The following is a 19,610-nucleotide window of genomic DNA, read 5'->3' on the forward strand; positions in this document are numbered from 1 at the left end:
TTGCTTGATGTTTCATTTCATAGTCTGCAGGGCAATGCTTGCATTTCTTTAATGGGATGTTTTCATTAGTTTGTTGCTTGTTTGTCAACAAAACACTTGACAAACTGTGCACCTTTTGAGGCTTCATGTATTTTTAGAAAACCAGTGTAGTGTGATGTTTAGAGCAGCACCTAGGTTGCTGTAAGTGTGCGTTTATGTATGCATATATATATATATATATGTGTGTTTATACCTTTTTTGTTGCCTTAGCTGTTTTTACAATGAACTGTTCTGTCTAAGAAATAAAGAGGATGTTGTTTGCCAACTATTTATTTCTCTTATAAATTATAACCATGACTAAAATAAATATAGTGATAGACAAGTTTTTAATCTCTGTATTCACTTTTTATTTGGACACCAAGCAAGCACAGTAAAACTTTTTAATGCTTCTGCACTGTTGTATACTCTTCTACCTTTACTGTACAGCTATTCTCTTTTTTACATGCACATTGAGAGCTGTTATACCGGAGTCAAACTCCTCATGTGTCCAATACACCTGGCCAATAAAGCTGATTTTGATGCTGCTATTTCTTGCTCTTGCTTTCCATCAGGCCAGCCAGCTAGGTGTTTATCGAGCGTTTGTGGATAACTATGAGTTGGCTGTGGAAACGGCAGAGAAGTGCTGTCAGGCTAACACGCAGTTTGCTGAAATCTCTGAGGTAAGAAAAAATGGGAAAACAACAAATACCAATGTCAAGCTTGCAACATAAGTATGTGTTTTTACTGTAAATGTGGGGAGAGGAATTGGAAAACTGTGAATAATTACCAGTTTAGTTTCTATCTCAAAGCTTCTTATCACTGTGCAAATTAGTCAATCAGACAGTTAACCCCATGCATAACAGCAAATTATCCAAATAGGTTTCACATGTATTTTCAGCAGAATTCTTTCTTTCTTTTTTCAAACATATGGCAGTTTCTGATACATCATCAGTTTTCATCTATGTTTTAAGAGGTCTACCAGTTGGTGTTGAGGCTGGTGTCTACATGCAGGAAGGGGAATTCATCATCGATGGTTGTTAATGGCCTAAGTAATGATGCATGACTCTGAGCAACATCGGGGTGGGGTGGGGGGAGGGCTGCTCTGGATGGCATAATTAATTTGGAAGGGGGGGGGGGAGGGCTGCTCTGGATGGCATAATTAATTTGGAAGTGGGTGACCTCAGAGCTATAAAGATAATAACCTTGCCGTGTTTTTACATCACTTAACCACAGTGAACTATTTTATTTTTCCTTTTGGAAATGATTTTCCCTTTCACATTTTGAAGCTGCTTTTTGTCTCCAAACAGAACCTGAAGGTGAGGAGCCCCAAGGACTGTAAGGACCAGACGGCCAAGAACTCTCTAGAGGGTCAGTTACCCCTTTTACTTAATTCTGTTAAAATATTATATAAAATAAAATGTTTATCTATAAAATGTTGAAGTAATTTATTCATGTAAATATTTCAGTTAGATTCCTCTTCTTTCCAATCCACAGCTTTACTATATAAACCAGTGGACAGAGTGACACGTAGCACATTGGTGCTTCATGTAAGTAAGAGTGAGCGCTGACACAGCAACGCTCCTTAATAAGGCCACTCCACAGCTGTGTTCTGTTGTGTTTGAGTCTTTGTCACATATATTATGAAAGAAGTGGACTTGAATGACCAGTAGAAATATGCTCTGTGCTGTAACTTTTTCATTGCATGTCTGTGTGCCTACATGTATTTGTATATGCATAATTTTAGCTGGATCTTTCAGCATTTGGTAGTAAATATGTATGGTTCTAATGCTGTACCACAGGACTTGCTCAAACACACACCCACCAGCCACCCAGACTACCCGCTTCTGCAGGACGCATTACGTATCTCCCAGAATTTCCTGTCCAGCATTAATGAGGAGACGACATCCCGACGCCAATCTGTGACTGTGAAGAAGGGAGAGGTAAGTGCTCAGAGATTTACAAAACAAGGCACTGACTGCTCAGACCAAAGTGAGCCACACTATGTAGCCAGTTCTTGTACCTTATCCACTTATTCAGCTTTAAACATGAGAGGCAGCATGGTACTGTACAGTATATGACTGGGCTCTAGTGCTGCAAATATACTGACCTACAATAAAAGTAGTTCTAGGTTGCTGAAAAACCTGACTGCATAGTTGAATGTCAAAGGAAATGTGTGCGCTGTTTTGAGTAATGGATGGTTAGAGCATTTTGTTGAATGTTGTGCAGCATCTTGAAAACTATTTGTTTGTTTCCGTGGACACGGAGCTCTAGGCTAATATCCATACTGCACATACTACATAAAAACATATCACATTACATCACAATATCTGAACGAACCCTTTAATGAATTTTATCTTGCTGTTTTCTGTATTTCCAACCTTAAAAATATGCTTTGAACCCATCACCGGTAATACTGCTCTATAAAAGCAGTATTCTTCTACTTCTCTACAGACAGGTAGCAATAAAGGTGTAAATAATAGGCATTTTTTCATCCCACATCTAATGTACTTTTGTTGAGAATGATGATGTCATGACCCCACCCTCCAAATTACCTTGAAGTCACTGCCAAACAAGCAAATGGCTGTACAGGGGCCACCAATCTGCAGCCTAAAGCAGAGTCCATGCCCTTATATGGTCATACAAGGGTTGTTTAGTTGAGGGTGTTTCTCTGTGTCTCTCTTGTGGCTTCCACATCTCTCATCTCCACTAACACAAACACACACACACACCAGCCACCCCCCATTGTCTCCCCGTCCCCAGAGATAACTCGATGCACATGAATGGATGCCTCTTGATTGATAGCTTGTGTGACACTACTGTACGTAATGCCTTGTAATGAGCCAGCAAGTTAATTATTCATAAATAGAGGGCAGGAACAAGCAAGCAAAAAGGCTTTGTCGGCTCCTCCCTTTGCTCAAAGGAGGGTCATTACTGCACTCATTTCACAAACACACACACACACACACACACTCAAATACACACTTTCCTACTCTTTGTTCCATCCACTCTGTCTCATTTTTGTATTTGAACATACACCCACCCACACACACCCCACCTATCCCCACAGGCCCCAGTTCCATCCCAGTCTGGCCAGACCTCCACTCCAGTCATCAAATATTAATGATGGATACATGCAAGCAGCACATGGAAATCAATGGTGCTCATTATATCATGCCTTACCACAAACAGGTTTTCCCCATCTGAGCTGCAACCATGTCAGCACACATTCACCTGCTCTGTTGAAGTCTGATGGCTGTATACTTCACCATCAATACAGCTTTTATAACTTTTTCTGTGCCTTTAGGTGTTCAAAGATAAACTTGGTCCTCAGGGGTGCTTATGGTTTAACTTTGTGAAAATGTTGCCTTCGTAATCCTTTGTTTATGTGATGTAAAATTTCAATACAAATTAGACTGCAGAATTTGTGTGGGCACAGTTACATTTATTTCATTTCTACACAGCCAGCCTAGTGGCTGATAGTGACACTATCATTATATACAAGTGTTGAGTGATTGTTTGGCTGCACACAGGGGTCACAGTAACTATTGAAACAACCAGAAAGTTTAAAATAACACTAAATAAAACCTCTTTTGGCAGCTAAACATTGTCATGGTCTTGAATTTCCATTGTCACAATTAACACTAATGATTGCAGTGTATGGGGAACATGTTTACAACATGGCAGAGAAGTTTAAATTTAAGTTCTCTGATTGCAGTGTATGGGGAACATGTTTAAATTTAAGTTCTGTGCAATCATTGTCTCATCTTTTTCTGTTATTCATTTGTTATGACAGTGATGAGAAGAGGCAAAAACAATCAGATAGCATAAGAACAAGGCTGCAGTGTTCGTTTATGATCTGACCTGAAATCTAGGGGATTGGGGGAAAGCTCATTCTTATTCTTCATGTGTACACACTAGTGAGTAACCTGTGGTTTGTTCACTGGAGGCATGCAGGAGCAGAGCAGCACAAATGTCCCCAGAGGGCCTGGTCTGGCCAGACGAGGGGAGGGGGTGGGCAAATGGAAGCTGTTTAATTAAATGCAAATGATGGCACTCCCTAAATCTCAGTTAACCTCATTGCTCTGCTTTATTTACCTTTGGGAAGGATATCCTCCTTTTGTGAGCGTGTGTGTGATTCAAGTAGAGGTGCACACACTCATCTACACCACTTTCATCTGTCTGTCTGTTCTTCTTTTATTCTGTCATCACACAAACATATCCACCTATGCAACAAGAAAACACAGAGCCACAGAGATGACCCTATAAGTGTGTATTCTAAATATACATACAGTATTTTGTGCATTCATGCCATTTCTCACGCACATGCCCTCAGCGAGGCTCCTGCAGAAGAGTCAATATTTAATTTGCATCTTGTGCTGTCAGCGCGCTTCGCCTCACATTGCTCTGCATTCACTGATGCTGGTGATGTTCTGGTCAGCTATTATAAAAAACAGAGACAGTCACATTTCTCCGACTGGCTGTTTTATATTATGAATATGTCATCTGATGCGCTGAGACAGCTGGTTTGTTAAGGGTGTCTTTTCCCTAGTATCAGGGCAAAGCAGCAGCATAAGCACATTTTAAATTCATCCGAATGCTGATAACAGGAATATTGTGTGTCTGCATCCAAAGGTAACACAAACAACAAAGTGCATTTACAGTAAATGAATCCAGCAAGTGTGTCAAACCATTGATTTAAATAAATAAACTCATAAGAAAGTCACTTTCGGCTTTTCCCGTTTAGGGGCCGCCACAGCAAATCGTCACACTGACAACTCACATGTTGACATGTGTTTTACACCAGATGCCCTTCCTGACGCAACCCTGACTCAAACCTGGGCTGCAGCGGCGAGAGTGCTGCGTCTTAATCACTAGCCTACCAGGGACAGCTACAAATAAATGAACTCAAAACAGAAACAAATATTAATAATGTCTTAATTCTGATTCAGTCATGTCCAAATCTCTGCTAAGGATTTTTGATAACAGACTTAAATGTGCAGGTTAAACAGGTGCTGTTGTGGCAGGCAGATGTTGTGACCTGTCTCACTTTAGCCTTGTACAGTATTCCCATTCCCACCCTTGCAGTTAGATGCCTGTAAATCCCTAATCTATCTGTTATCCCTCCTTTTATCTTATCTCTTTATCATAAGATCAGTGGAAGAGAGGATTACCACTGAGGTTTGATGGGCAGTGTAGTTTCTCAGTGGGTAATTTCAAGTCGAGTTCTGCCTGAACATGTAGATAAATCAGCTCCTGTATAACACAAAGTAACTTCATCTGCTTTATCACTATCTTGTTGACCCTTATTTTAATCTGCACGAGTCAGCATCAGTAGTTCATCAGTTAAAGTGCTTTCTGTATAGTAATGCAGCCAGCTGTACTTACTGTTCAATAACCCGATCAATATTCTAGTCCAGTCTAAGAATTTGCTGCCAACTCAACTTTACTGTCACATGAGACTTTAGCTTGTTGAGTCATAATTTTGCTTCCAAATTCAAGATTTAAGATAAATTGTGATATACAGAGAGAATGAAATTCTTACTTTACTGTCATTTCTGATTACTATTCATGGATAAAATAAAAAGAAACAAGTAACTCAAGACTACATAAAGGGAGTGCTGAAAGGTGCACTATATGTCTCCTTGACCTCTGACTACACTGTGCATCACAGCTAGGTGTGGTCTGTTGTAATTGTGACTGCACCCAACTATGGTCCCATAGCGGCACACTGCATCACTGCTGTGTGGAAAAAGTATGCTCTCACCCATAGCTGGCAGGGCAGGCCAGATTATCGAACAGGGTGCAGTTACTCTTTGAAGAGTTAAAAAAAAGAAAATGAGAAGAGGAGAGCAGAAACAGAGTAAGTATACAAATATAAAAATACATGTCTCAGTTGGCTTTTAATGAAATATCTCAGCCATCAATATTTTATATCCAGAAACATACATTTGATAATCCCCTGACTCTGCAGCACCAGCAGGTCTAGGTTTTCACTTACCCAGTGAAATATCTCTACATACAAATTTCAAATTTTCCAGTATTGTTTTGGTTTATGACATGCAACACTAAATGAGTCAGTTATGCTCTGTTCAGTGAAAGTAATCAAATGTTCACATTATGACCATTTTAGCATGTTGATGTTAGCATTTAGCTCAAAGGTCTGCTGTGCTTAAGGATCTAATTACAGAGCTGCTAGCATGACTGTAGAGTCCTAATCTTTGTTCTGTATTTATGCTTTTATGTATTACTTTTGAAAGCTGAATCACTTTATATTTAATTCATTGGTACTGGCTCATTCGAAGCCATGTCAGCTCAACCCTGATTGATGGTTTGTACTACTGGTGCAGTGGGACTTTAAATATGGACAGCTTCACAGTATAGCTTAAGCTCTAGTTTTCCTTATTTCAACAATGTAATGTTCTATTTGAGTAATATACCAGAACTAAGAGCAGCAGTGTGACTGATGACTCAGTCTAACTACTGGACAGTATGTTTCCTAAATTTGGACTGACATGACAGCATGATTGACAGAAATAAAGCAAGATGAAGGCTTCATATATATACATATACAGTATTCCAGATAGAAAACATTCTCAGGGGATTACATGACATATGGAATGACTTCATAGGTGGCATCAAAGTCCCAAAACCCAAAAATGGAAACAGAATGATGACTGTGTACAGTGACTAACCACACACTCACTACAATGAGCAGTTTGTCCTATCTCAGTCTGTGATTCAACAAAAACCGAATCAGGAAATTAAAGCAGGACATTTCAGGTGAAGGAGATTATTGTAACATGTCTGTCAGTTTTCTTATGTAAAGTTTCTTGTTGTGTGCACACTGACAGGTACATCATCACAAAACCCACTAGAGACCATGACACAAAGCAGCTCATCTGGAGGTTATCTATCACATCATCACAGGCTTCATTATCTAGCTAGTAATGAATAATTTCCCCCCAGGGGGAATTCAACTTATTAGATTCATATTGTGGGGATCAAACCGTGATGGGAATTTGCTCTAGGTTGTTCGTATGTGCGTATGTATGTGTGTAACCTTAAGAAAGGTCACCACAGTGGAGCGCCTTTAGTGATCTTTCACAAGGTTTGGTAGCTACTGTAAGAAAACTGTTTGTTCAGGTCAGGTTTTAGCAAACACATTAGCATCTGTAGCACCTCAGTGTATTGTGGTTGTGACAATGACCTTGTGTTCGTGATGGAGGGGTGCAGCCATGATGGTGAGGGTGGCATCAAAGTGGAGATAAGGATGTCCTTTATGTCTGCATACTGGTAATGTTAGATCCCATTAGGTGTATAAGTGCATAAAACCAGGTTCAGACAAAGTCAAGCGCTTAAAAAACAAATTTTTAGATTTTTCTTAAATACAATTTATAATTTGTGCAATGCAAAGAATGAAAGTAAGGGCACCGGGAAACTTCTTTTGTGTTTATAAGGTTCCCACCAGCTATTGCATTAACTTTTTGCAGTTAGCCCCTCCTGCCTTATCATTTATACTTTATACCGCACAAAGACCATTTACTATTGAGTTATGGTAGGATGTGTCTACTCCCTGATATTTGTTTTGTGCCCATTCTTGTTGTAAATGTCTTTTCTTCTTTGGAACATAACATCACTGCCCCCTTTTGACAAAAGGCAACATTACACATCTCATTACATAGTCTGACATCAGTGATAAATCCCAGGGCTCCAAAAAATGCTTTCCTTGTCTTCTAATACTGTAGCTCATTGGTTCCTGTCTGTAACCTGGAAATCAGTGATAATACACATCACAGAATATGACAAAATAATTTATCAGCTAATCGTTTTAATCAGTGCAATTTAATGCAAAACCCTCCACAGTTTGGGGGTAATGATTTGGTTATTTTTCAGTGACCACGATGATGAGACAAGCAGACATTTCTGATGCTGGAGCAGAGTTTAAAACTAAACTCCACTTTCCCTCAGCCTCCATCCTCCACTTGGTGTTTGCTTTGTCTCCTTTATGTTTCTTGCTGCTAGAAGTGGATCTGGAATTTGACAGGAGAAGAGGAGAGATAGAGCTTTTGCAGCCCCAACACAAAGGCTCTGCAAACAACAGATTTGCTAGTGTGGCACTCGGAACTGGCCTCGTCACTGATGCTAGACCACGTCCATCAATCTATGCTGCCCATCTTATACAGACTACTAGCACACTGAGAAGAACTTGAACTCATTAGTTTGAGTTTGATTGTTAAATACAGTTTCAATGCTTATTTCAGCCGCTACCAGTTTAGTGCCAGCTGTTTAACTATGGGCACCATAAGCTTTGAAATACTGACCCCTACACTGTTTGTATTTGCTATAGAACCGGCAGCTGCTTAAGGACAGTTTCATGGTGGAGTTGGTGGAGGGAGCCCGGAAGTTGCGGCATGTCTTCCTCTTCAGTGATCTGCTGCTCTGTGCCAAACTGAAGAAGCAGCTTGGAGGGTAAGAAATGTGACTGTTTTTGTATCTTATCCTCACACAGCTTAGAGTTACAGCAACAAAATACATACAGTAGTTTACCACCACTGCAAGTAACCATGGGTTCTGCTGCTCAAAGCTCATTTTACTGGTCTTGTATCAGGTTCCCAACCACAATGTAAATGAGCATTTAAAAGATAAATCTCAGTATATCAGTGTATTCAGAGATTTTCAGACTGTGAGGCGCTCCTGTGTTGAGCATTGTGAGAGTTGAAAGAGAGCTGCAGAGGAGGAGATGTGAGGCATATTACTGCATGAGGGTAATGGGACCTAGTGTATGTCGGTGCTCACAGTAGTTTACCACCACTGCAAGTAACAGTGAAAGCAACAAGAAGTTGTAGTTTAACCAATTAATCAACATAGTCAGCAGCAGCAATAGTGTCACCCAGCTCATAAAGGCAAGTAAGATCATTGCCACAAGTAGCATAAAAAAACTCAATACCCCAAAACATTTTAAAATGTCAGAAAAGGAGCAGCCTTAATAGCACTGGAATGAGTCATCACCAGAGATTTGATATCTACGAGAGAATGTTGCCATAGATTTCATAATATAATCAAAATATTGCAATTTGCTAAATGGTTTTTCTCCTCTATTCACTTTCTCTTTTCCCAATCAATTCACCCTCATCTTTTACCCATCTTCATTGATCAACTTCTCCTTTCAAACCTCCTTGACATCCTTCTTTTTTAATCACTCTCCATCCCCTCTCATTTTCCTCTCCTCTTCCGGCTGCAGTAAAAACCAACAATACGATAGTAAGTGGTACATCCCCCTGTCCGAGCTGACCTTTCAGAGCCCCGAGGAGGCTGAGCCACTTACCATCCCCCAGGTCCCCGATGAAGAGCTAGATGCCATGAAGGTCAAGATCTCGCACCTCCGGAGTGAGATTCAGAGAGAGAAGGTACTGTTAATATTTTACCAAATCTGTCCAGGAAGAGAAAAAAAATAGCTTTCTGATAGAATTTTGAAAGTGTCTTGAACAGCTTATTAAACTTACTGAGTTTTTTTCTCCAACCAATGTAAAAGGAATGAGGAAAAGTTTCCCACACAAATATATGCACGCAGTTAAATGCTTTCACCTCTGTGATTTCAGAGAGCCAACAAGGGCTCAAAAGTCATCGACCGCCTCAGGAAGAAGCTGTCTGAACAGGAGTCTCTGCTCCTGCTAATGTCCCCGAGCATGCCCCTCAGAGTGTACAACAAGAATGGAAAGGTGATGTTGCTCTCCATCTTTAACTGTCTCTTGATTCTCTTTTATTTTTCTCTTTTTTCCTCCTGCTGCTCCCAGCATGCTCCTCTTCTCCATATTTCATCTGGTGTTCTCATTTTACTGCTTCATTCCCAGCACAATATCCGCTCACTGATCTTTCCCAAGGTTAATTCGTCTTGACCTGTCTCATATTCAGTATGGATCTGTTAAAGCTGGCTGGCCAAGAACACATGACTTCAGAGTTTATATTTTTTGAGTTTATATATTTACACAGATGATATCAAGCATATCCTTTTAATTTTTCTTTCTTGTTCCCCCCAGATTAATCAGTGATGAACTAATAGACATTTTTGTGTGTTTGTGTTTCAGAGTTACAGTTTTCTGATTTCATCTGACTATGAACGTGCAGAGTGGAAAGAGATAATCAAAGAACAGCAGAAGAAATGTAAGCGTCACTGAAGTGTCTTGTTAATCTATGTCCAATTCAAAGCAGAAGGTGTTTTTATTTGTGAAAAAAGATTTGGATTTTTTCATTTGGAAAACATCCTAGGCACTTCAAAATGTACTATCAATCTAACTAGTAATCCAAAAGTTCCTTGTAATCGAGAAACAGAAACCAATATTTTTGGCCTCAGGAAAACACACGGTGTCAGTAAGACACATAATCTTTGTGATATACTCACAGTTTAAGTTCATTGTCTTCCCTCAAGGTTTTAAAACTTCTTCCTTGACTTCTATGGAGCTGCAGATGTTGACCAACTCATGTGTCAAACTGCAAACTGTCCACCACATTCCACTTAGTATCAACAAAGAGGGTAGGTTACTCATTTTTGTATTTGAAATGTGTTTTTAACAATCAAATGTTGTTGTTTTTTTATTCATGCAGTCTTTTTCATTCCTCTTTGTCTTAAGCCACAAATGATCTTAAGTGTTTTCAGATGATGAGGATGCAGTGTAGCATTATGAGACATTTGGGACTTTACGTATACATGTGTGGTTATAGTATCTTCATGCTTCATGCTTTTTCTGTATCCATGCCTTGCACAACAGCTCGGTTGTGAACCATGAAATGCTAAAAACAAAAAAGCTTTGGAAAGAAATGATTGTGGGTAAGATGAGGATGAAAAGTACGCAAAGATATAAGCCACATGTTTTGTACTCTAGAGTGTTGTTTTATCCTTTCCTTCTATGTCTGCTCCAAAACAAACATAGATCTGCATGCTTTTCTAATTCCTCCTTGCTGTATTTCTTTTTCTCTGCTCACCGACTGTTTTTCCAGAGGATGAATCCCTCGGTCTCTATGGGTTCCTGAATGTAATCGTGCACTCCGCCTCCGGCCTCAAACAGAGTTTGAGTGAGTCATTCACCTTTAGCCTTCAGGCAAACAACAGAGAATACAGATAATCAGACTAAATGAGTTCCTGAGAAAGTTCAACTTCAGTGTGACCACAGAACAGTGGAAGATAATGTTTGACTCTTTTAATGCTTCCATTGGAATTTACTTTTATTTAAGGTCACGCATCCAAGTTTCAGAACTGTATATGAATAACTGGTTATTTGCAGGAATTTAGATTATTTTATTATGTCTGTCATAAGCTGGTGGTTTGGTGTATTTACTGTTAATGGAATGAAGTTTTAGATATGTTTGAAACATTCTGGCCAACTGAACATTTTCTGATTAGCATTCAGGGGATAAGCTCAAACATTCAGCCAGTTCAGCTGCTGATGTTCCGCATTCACAAAGAACACTTCAGCAGCTGTGCTAATGTGATATCTTTTCAATCCTCTCCTCTTTGTCAGATCTCTACTGCACATTGGAGGTGGATTCCTTTGGCTTCTTCTCAAATAAAGCCAAGACGAGAGTGTATCGATACACCACTGAACCCAAATGGAATGAGGTAAGACACATAAGCACATCTCTACATACTGTATTCCCAAGTGAAATAAAATGTCTCTGCAGAGTGTGTATTAACAGAGGAGTCAGTTTATATTCAGTGTCTGTTGTACGTTGTAAAGCTGTTTGATTTGCACACAGTTGTTCACAATAATATTTTAGCATGATGTTCAACATTTGTAAAATGTATCACTGTGTTTCTCTACTTCTGACAAAGACATACTGTACATAAACATATCTTTTTGGTACAGTCTATGCTTCCTGTCATGCATTTGACATCTGGTGCTGTAATCAGTTAAGTGTCCATCTCTGACCATTGGAAAGATGTCTAAAGGAACCAAGAGCATCTGCCCCTGCAAATACTGTATATAGAAAGCTCACAAATGCATACTGCATATCCATGCATGCACAAAAGCATGCACTAATGAGACAGCTTGATGCCAGAGGTTAGCACTACTGTGGAAAAAGAGCTTTGAGACACAAACACTGGATGGGTTCATCTACAGTGTAACTATTTCCATCATGAACCTAAACAATCTTTGAGGATTTTGCTCAGAAGAGTGGAAATAATATCATCTAATGAGGAGCTGCTGGTGATGACTCACACATGTCTAAATGCTAAGTGAACCAACACAGTGTGGCCCTCGCAACGATGTGCAAACCATATGTAGACTGCTCCCTTACATAATTACAGGGAAGGTTGGTCAGCCATGCCTTGTGGTGGGATGTACAGGGTAGATAAAAATATAGGAAGGATGCTGATTTATGTTGGAGGTGTAACACCTGTTTCTCATTATCGTTGTTGTAATTCCTGTCTCTATGCTTTTCATTGTACTACAGGATGTTTTCACACACACCTTTATTTTTGAAAGGTAATCTTCCTACCACTTTTTTCTTCCCCTTAGGAGTTTGAGATTGAGCTGGAGGGCTCTCAGACCCTGAGGCTGCTTTGCTATGAGAAGTGCTACAACAAGACCAAGCAGAACAAAGAGGATGGAGAGAGCACAGACCGCATCATGGGGAAAGGACAGATCCTGGTATAACATTATGTCACCCCCCTCCCCCAGAAGCAGACCTACAGTGAATCATTGCTGATAGGCAGTTATGTCACCACCACTGCCGCAAAGCATGAAATCCATATTATTGGTCAATGAATAACTGCATGCTGTAGCGATTGGCTGATTACATTAATTACTCTAATATGTAATGAATGGGGAGAGCCTTGTTAAATGGAGAGAAATCATCTTTCATTACATGACAGTGAGAATAATTTAAACATGAATCAGTGATCGTGTGTCACTCTGTTCCATAACGACTGACACTGAATCAAGGGAATGTGAAGCATTATTGATAGCTCAACACGAAGCATTACTTCATTTTCTCTCATTTTGCTGCCTGGTTCAGCTGCACACATCCTGCAAGTGCAAATTACATCAAAACAATCAAGTGTCCTGTCCATAAAAATGACAAAATCCTTATAAAACTCCATGGTAAAACCAGCCCTGATACTGTCCTGAGGAGTCAGGCTGTGAGACTGACAGATTACAGGCTGATAGAACATCTAGACAGCAGGTGATTAGGTTACCAAGACAACACCAGCTTGCATGATAATGGCAAGTGTCACTCGAGAGATCAACAGAAAGAGAGACAAAGATACATCAGGGAGAGGGAGAAGGATTTAGCCTGAGTCTTTTTTTTTTTTGATTTACTGCCACCAAAAGCATCCTTCTCTTACCCGCCTCCCAGAGCAGGCAGGTGTGTGCCTTTTCGTGTGTGTGTGTGTGTGTGTGAACGGACACTACTGTAAGCTTGTTTTACAATAAAACACACTGATCTTCTGTTAGTGTTGGAAAGATATGAAATTACTTTTTTCACAAACCAAAGCAACAAAACAAAAAAAAACACAAAGCCAGTAGGAAAATGCTTATGCCAAACCGAAGTAGAGTCACATGCTCCACCTAGTGGTTCCTTTGGTGGTAATCCTATGACATGATCACTTTTTGGAAGATGATGTCATTCAAAACAAACCACCCAGAGTGGTGAGAAAGTTGCTCGGCAGGATTTTTATAAATCTGAGGCAAAAAAACAGCCACAACCCGTACAGTATATAGCACAAATCACATTGGCTGATAAGTCCAACATTTTACCATTTTGTTATTCTGTTTAGCAACTTGCATTCATGTGTATACTTTAGGCTTGTCTCCGCTTCAGTGTGTTGATAAATTGGTGGTCTTCTTCTGTCTTTTTGCAGTGTTTCTAAACTGTCCTTGCTCATATATTATGGCCTTTAATAGGGTTTGGTTTTACAGATCTGTGATTTATTGGAAAATGATATGTTGTTAAACTGCATACTTTCTACATCCAGTGGCTGGAGAAGATAAAATCACATTTGTGTGGCCAAAATCCTGAGCCTTTAAAATATTTTTATCAGAAGTTAAGAGAAGCTGCTATGACCTTTCTCTTGTTAGTAGACTGGAATTCTTTGTAGATAAATGGCTAGAAACAAAGAACGCTCTCAGTAGAGAAAGATTCAGTTATGAGAAGCATGATTTAGTACAGGTAAACATGCAACATACAGTATGCAGTGTCTGTGTGTAAGTTGGTTTCATGGTATCAGATGTGTACTTTATGTGGGCACTCAGCTTTTATTGCCCCAGATGGCATGTTTCTTCAGATCTAAGTGTGTGTGGGTGTCAGTTTAGTCTCTTTAAACTCATTTGTTGATATTTGTTCTTTCTAAAATAAGAAACTCTAAATCACCTCTTGGAGGGTAGAATTTTGTATTCACTATTTAAGACGTGACAAATTGAAGGTCATAGTTTTTGCCTGTTTGAGCAGGTTTTTATTGTGGGCTACTTGGAAGGAGGGCTCCAAAGGTTGACCAATGATCTTTGAACAAATACAGATTGAGTACTAAATCAAGCAATGCTACAATATGACATTATACTCTGTATGACTGAAAAAGAATCTCTCTACTCTATAAAAGTAGTGGTTGTGTACATTGTGATTTATCTCTTTAGTTCACCATGAAATGCCTAATGTACATTTGTGTTGCTTCAATTTCAGCTTGACCCTCAAGCTCTTCAAGGCAAAGACTGGCAGAGAACTGTTATTCCAATGAATGGGGTGAGCAGATCACATTCATTATAGTTTTATCAAAGTACAATTTCTACTTTTGTATTACTTTCCTTTGCTTTCTCCCTTAATGCTAAACAGTTGTCAAATTTGATAGTTACCTACTGTAGCAAAAATATTTTAGGCATCATGGTGCATTTCATTATTATAGTGGACCTTAGTTTAGAATAATATTTTGTTTCCGGGTTGAGATTCAGCAAGTGATTTCTAAGTGAAATCTACATCTGGTTTTGATATTTACAAATTTACACAAGATCATGAAAGCCTGTAGGAGATAGACTCTAGGCTTGTAGACTGGCTCCTCACTTTGTAAACCTGTTCTAAATGTAAGTCCTTTTTTTCATGTGTCAGATCGAGGTTAAACTCTCCATGAAGTTCACCAGCCGAGAGTTCAGCCTGAAGAGGATGCCCTCACAGAAACCCATGGGTGTGTTTGGAGTCAGGATCTCCACAGTGACCAAGTGAGCTGACATTTGAATACACCAAAGCCACCTAATAACAGAGTAATCAACTGTCCACCTGTATTGATGCGCAGTTTTCCTCAGGCATTGTGGCCATATTTCTCATTATTCCTTGCAACCCAAATTGCTGATGGCTGCATTTTTAATATACCTTTACTGTGCTTTGACTAAAAACACTGTTGAGGTTCTCAAAAACAACTGTTACATAAACAGGTTTACAGGGTGCTTTAATTTGACAGACACAATGACAATGCTAACATGCTGATGTTTAGCATGTATAAGGATTAGCATGTTTATTGTCTTGGTTTAGAGTGTTAGCATGATCAAATTCTAGTAGCTAATTGTACTTAAAATAAGCTGCTTTTGTTTTTCTACATTCAGGCGAGAGCGCTCCAAGGTCCCCTACATTGTCCGGCAATGCCTAGAGGAAATTGAAAGGAGGGGTATGGAAGAGGTGGGAATCTACCGAGTATCGGGAGTAGCCACTGATATTCAAGCCCTGAAAACAGCCTTTGACACTAGTGAGTAGAGCCCTCATCTATATATAGTATCTGATATATTTTTCAAAATATTTTGTCTCTGCTAATCAGATGATCATTATTGAACATGTAGCTTTGTGTATGAGTTTGATGTGAAATGATTAATCACACTTATCTACTTGTTAATTTATGAACTACAATTTGCAGGTTAGTGTGGGTATGTGCTAATAATCAATGTATCTTTTGTGGACTGGGTGTATCTCTATTGTGTTACTGACAGCTACAAAGCATGACGACTGCTTGCTTGTGCCAAGGTGTTTTCCTGTCCTGTCATCTTCCTTTGCCACCGTACAACCTCACATCTCAGTGTTCTCATCTCTGTCTTGCAGATAATAAAGACGTGTCAGTGATGATGAGTGAGATGGACGTCAATGCAATCGCAGGGACCTTGAAGCTATACTTCAGAGAGCTGCCAGAACCTCTTTTCACTGATGACCTCTACCCCAACTTTGCAGGGGGCATCAGTAAGCATGGGCTGTTGATGTCACCAACACATCACACAGTTAAATAATCAGTCAAGCAACCTAATTATTAGAGCTGTTGTTGACCATGCAGTAGCAGCTGCAACTTCTAAATGTGTACTAAGGGCTGCTCAAGAAAATGTCATTTTGCAGGCTGTAAAATCCTCTTGTTTTATTTCTGTGCAGCCCTGTCTGATAGCGTCGCCAAAGAGAGCTGCATGTTGAACTTACTGCTGTCACTGCCAGAACCCAACCTGGTCACTTTTCTTTTCCTTTTGGATCACCTGAAGAGGTATGGAAAACTAAAGGCACATGTGCCTGCACAGTATATAGATATGAATGTGCACAAATAGAAAAAAAACTACTCATGGATACATGCAGAAAAAAATCCAGATAGACTTTAATTTAATTTTGTTCATTTAATGTTTAAGTGGGAAATGTAAGGTTTGATATTTGTTGGTAGGGACAGTAGACAATAGGGTTGAAATGATTATTTACTAATTATTTAGTAGTGAAAACTATCCGTAACAGTGTTCCAGAGCCCAAGGTCAGGCTTTCACACAGTAGTTTTGTCAACGCCAAAACCGATTAAGTTTTAAATAAATTGATTCTATAATAAATAAGTAAATTTAAAATAAGAAAGGCAGCAGAGCCTCATATTGAGAAGCTGGAAGTAGCAGACTTTGGGTACTTTTGTTTAACAAACAGTTAATTGAAATAAAAACACTTTAATTTTCTATTCTGTGACAAATCAATTATTCCTTTAAGGAAACACTAATAAGTGCCAAAGGTGAAGAAGTTTATGAATATTCAGAAAGTGAAAATAACAAACATCCACTGTGATGTCATATTCATTATCCCCACAGTGTCAACACACAATAAGCCAGACATGATTTACTGTCAACAGAATGAGTCTGAATTGTCCTTAGAGTGGACAACTCTCCCTTTCTATCCCAGAAATGTTTTTTTACAGGAGTTAATACTTTTAGCACATGCACACTCAGTACGCACATCCATGACTGAGCATTAACATCACCTGCATGTGGTCTTGTCCTCTATCTGTGCCACTCATGGTTTTGTCTCTCTTCCTCTTCCCAGGGTGGCAGAGAAGGAGAGTGTCAACAAGATGTCCCTCCACAACCTGGCTACAGTGTTTGGGCCGACCTTGCTGAGGCCTGCTGAGAAGGACAGCAAGATCCCTGCTAACCCCACACAACCAATCAGCATGGGAGACAGCTGGTCCCTGGAAGTTATGGCACAGGTCGGGCACAAACTTCCTACTGAGAACTAAATTTTTTAATTTGAAAACGGGGCTCTCACCCTTTTCTGTTTTCTTGCAGGTCCAGGTGTTGCTGTATTTCCTGCAGCTGGAGACTATCCCTACCCCAGACAGTAAACGACAAAGCATCCTCTTCTCGACTGAAGTATAGAGCTAACATCAGCTCTGACACTTTGACCATGAAGGAATGTAAAAAGAGACAACCCTTGACCCAAAATGAGCCTGTAACAGTACTGACCGGTCCTATTCTGTTTGGCTCTCGCAGCTGATAAGGACGGTCTCTGGCGATTTCTGTCCTGCTTGAACACAAGAAGGTGATGTTGGGTCTCTGAAGATCAGAGAACGTGAGGTCTTCTGATACTGTACCTTCAGGGTTGTGGGTACATCTGCCATCTACACTTCTCCACCTTGGCCTGTGTTGGTTTTAACAGAGAACCTTTACAGCTGTGGATCATAAGTAAAGAAGCTGAAGAGATCAAAACATCAGAGTTTCCATGTACCTTTTTGTACATGCAATATTCTCTATCTGTGTTTATTTTGAACAGTCATAAAGTCAAGACTCTTGCAAAATGTGTTTCCATATCAAACGTTGCTTCATGTCCTGCTGAGGAAAATTCTGTCTTATATAATCTCAGAGCGTTGTTTCTGAGAATACGAGAGGAAGCATTCATGCTGTTTGGTGGAAGTTAAAGTGACCCCCCCCCAGAGCTACCATGTTACTGGCTTTTTCTTCCTTTGTGTCACAGAAGCCACATGAAGCAAACACCTGTACTGTATGTCCAAGTGTTTACAACATAAACAAACCCTGGCTGGAGTCAGAGACAAACGCTAACTTGATATTTAGTAATACACTGCAATCTGACTGCTGTCAGTTCATCCAAAAGCAAATTTTCTCTATTTGTGTTGTTTGTGTCTCAAGGTAGTCTTCAGCTTAAATACCCAGGAAGCAATATATTTTCTAACATAGGACTTGTCTGTGTTTTTTCTGAGGAAATGCCCTTCTTATTGTAACATACTGTGGTACATCTTGCCAAATTAATATGTTAACCATTTGTTTCTAGGAAAAGAGGAAGCAGTTCTATATACAGATACAGTATGTACATAATCCTAAAGTTGTAAATTTTTCTTTTTGTTTAGCAGTATAATCATTGTTGCTATTATTGTAATTTATTTCTGGGCCCTGGGGGTGATGTTGGGTTGTCTTTTTTATGTGTACCTTTTGGGTTTTATTAACTAAATGGTAGGCTTAAGCCTCAACTTCAAGTCTTGCAGTAAATCAACAGGATCTAGCTTTGTTCTTATAGAAACTATTCAGCTGATCTGTCCAGCCTATCAATTACTCATTTAGATATCAATATGAAGGTAACACACACATTGTACTTACATACTGTATGCTGTTGTGGAAAAGGCACAAGCTCTCGAACTGCTGGGCGCTCCTCAGCAGAGTGTCTCACATCCAGACTTTCACCACTCTAGTGTAGATGTTACACAGTGTCAAAATACAGCACACACACATGCACAGATATGACGCTGTCTCTATTTCTACCATTCAATCAGTGGTTGCAGAAGTGCACTCATGCAATGTTAAAACTACTGTATTACAATTCAAGTGACCTGAGTGCTCAGCATGTGGCAGCATGTCTGTTAGTTTTAATGAAAGGAATCTTATTTTAGTTGCTCTTGTTGTCTTTCTTTATTTCTCTCATGCACTCCAAATGTCCTTATAATTTTTGTCCCTTTAACATGAAGGTGTCCAACTCAGTTGCAAGTTAAAGAACACCTTTTTAGATATGCTGTTGATACTAAAATGGCATATTTCTAGGTTGAACCTTTGTTACCTTGATTTAACATGCAGGCATGTTTTCTTTTGTTCTTTATGTTCTTATTGTTGCTGTTTGACTGAGAAATGTGTGATTGACCAGCTGACTTGTTTACATCTGTAAAGGGCTTGTGTGTGGTTGTGTCCATGTTTAAGATATCACAGGAAGGCATATGAGACAAAATAATACCGCACAGTATAGATTTTAAAACACAAGCATCTTTAAACTTTGACACACTTTTTTTTTTTTTTTTTTTTTTATAAAAATCAACACTCCAAACTACAACA

General features: G+C 39.4%; 1 protein-coding gene across 1 annotated transcript in view; it reads left to right on the top strand.

The window, feature by feature from the left end:
- bcr (BCR activator of RhoGEF and GTPase) overlaps nucleotides 1–19,576 on the top strand; it is a 73,423-nt gene extending 53,847 nt beyond the window's left edge. Inside the window, exons 5-23 of the mRNA XM_020609831.1 lie at nucleotides 591–698; nucleotides 1,326–1,386; nucleotides 1,513–1,565; nucleotides 1,818–1,958; nucleotides 8,366–8,487; nucleotides 9,260–9,425; nucleotides 9,618–9,737; nucleotides 10,104–10,179; nucleotides 10,445–10,549; nucleotides 11,014–11,088; nucleotides 11,535–11,632; nucleotides 12,534–12,665; nucleotides 14,695–14,754; nucleotides 15,115–15,224; nucleotides 15,606–15,745; nucleotides 16,093–16,227; nucleotides 16,411–16,516; nucleotides 17,323–17,485; nucleotides 17,565–19,576. Coding sequence (XP_020465487.1) covers nucleotides 591–698; nucleotides 1,326–1,386; nucleotides 1,513–1,565; nucleotides 1,818–1,958; nucleotides 8,366–8,487; nucleotides 9,260–9,425; nucleotides 9,618–9,737; nucleotides 10,104–10,179; nucleotides 10,445–10,549; nucleotides 11,014–11,088; nucleotides 11,535–11,632; nucleotides 12,534–12,665; nucleotides 14,695–14,754; nucleotides 15,115–15,224; nucleotides 15,606–15,745; nucleotides 16,093–16,227; nucleotides 16,411–16,516; nucleotides 17,323–17,485; nucleotides 17,565–17,654 — 2,061 coding nt within the window. The 3' untranslated portion in view covers nucleotides 17,655–19,576. The remainder of the gene's footprint in view (nucleotides 1–590; nucleotides 699–1,325; nucleotides 1,387–1,512; nucleotides 1,566–1,817; nucleotides 1,959–8,365; nucleotides 8,488–9,259; nucleotides 9,426–9,617; nucleotides 9,738–10,103; nucleotides 10,180–10,444; nucleotides 10,550–11,013; nucleotides 11,089–11,534; nucleotides 11,633–12,533; nucleotides 12,666–14,694; nucleotides 14,755–15,114; nucleotides 15,225–15,605; nucleotides 15,746–16,092; nucleotides 16,228–16,410; nucleotides 16,517–17,322; nucleotides 17,486–17,564) is intronic.
- The last annotated feature ends 34 nt before the right edge of the window (nucleotides 19,577–19,610 follow it).

Source organism: Monopterus albus, unplaced genomic scaffold, assembly GCF_001952655.1.
Source record: "Monopterus albus unplaced genomic scaffold, M_albus_1.0 scaffold102.1, whole genome shotgun sequence".
Classification (NCBI taxonomy): domain Eukaryota; kingdom Metazoa; phylum Chordata; class Actinopteri; order Synbranchiformes; family Synbranchidae; genus Monopterus; species Monopterus albus.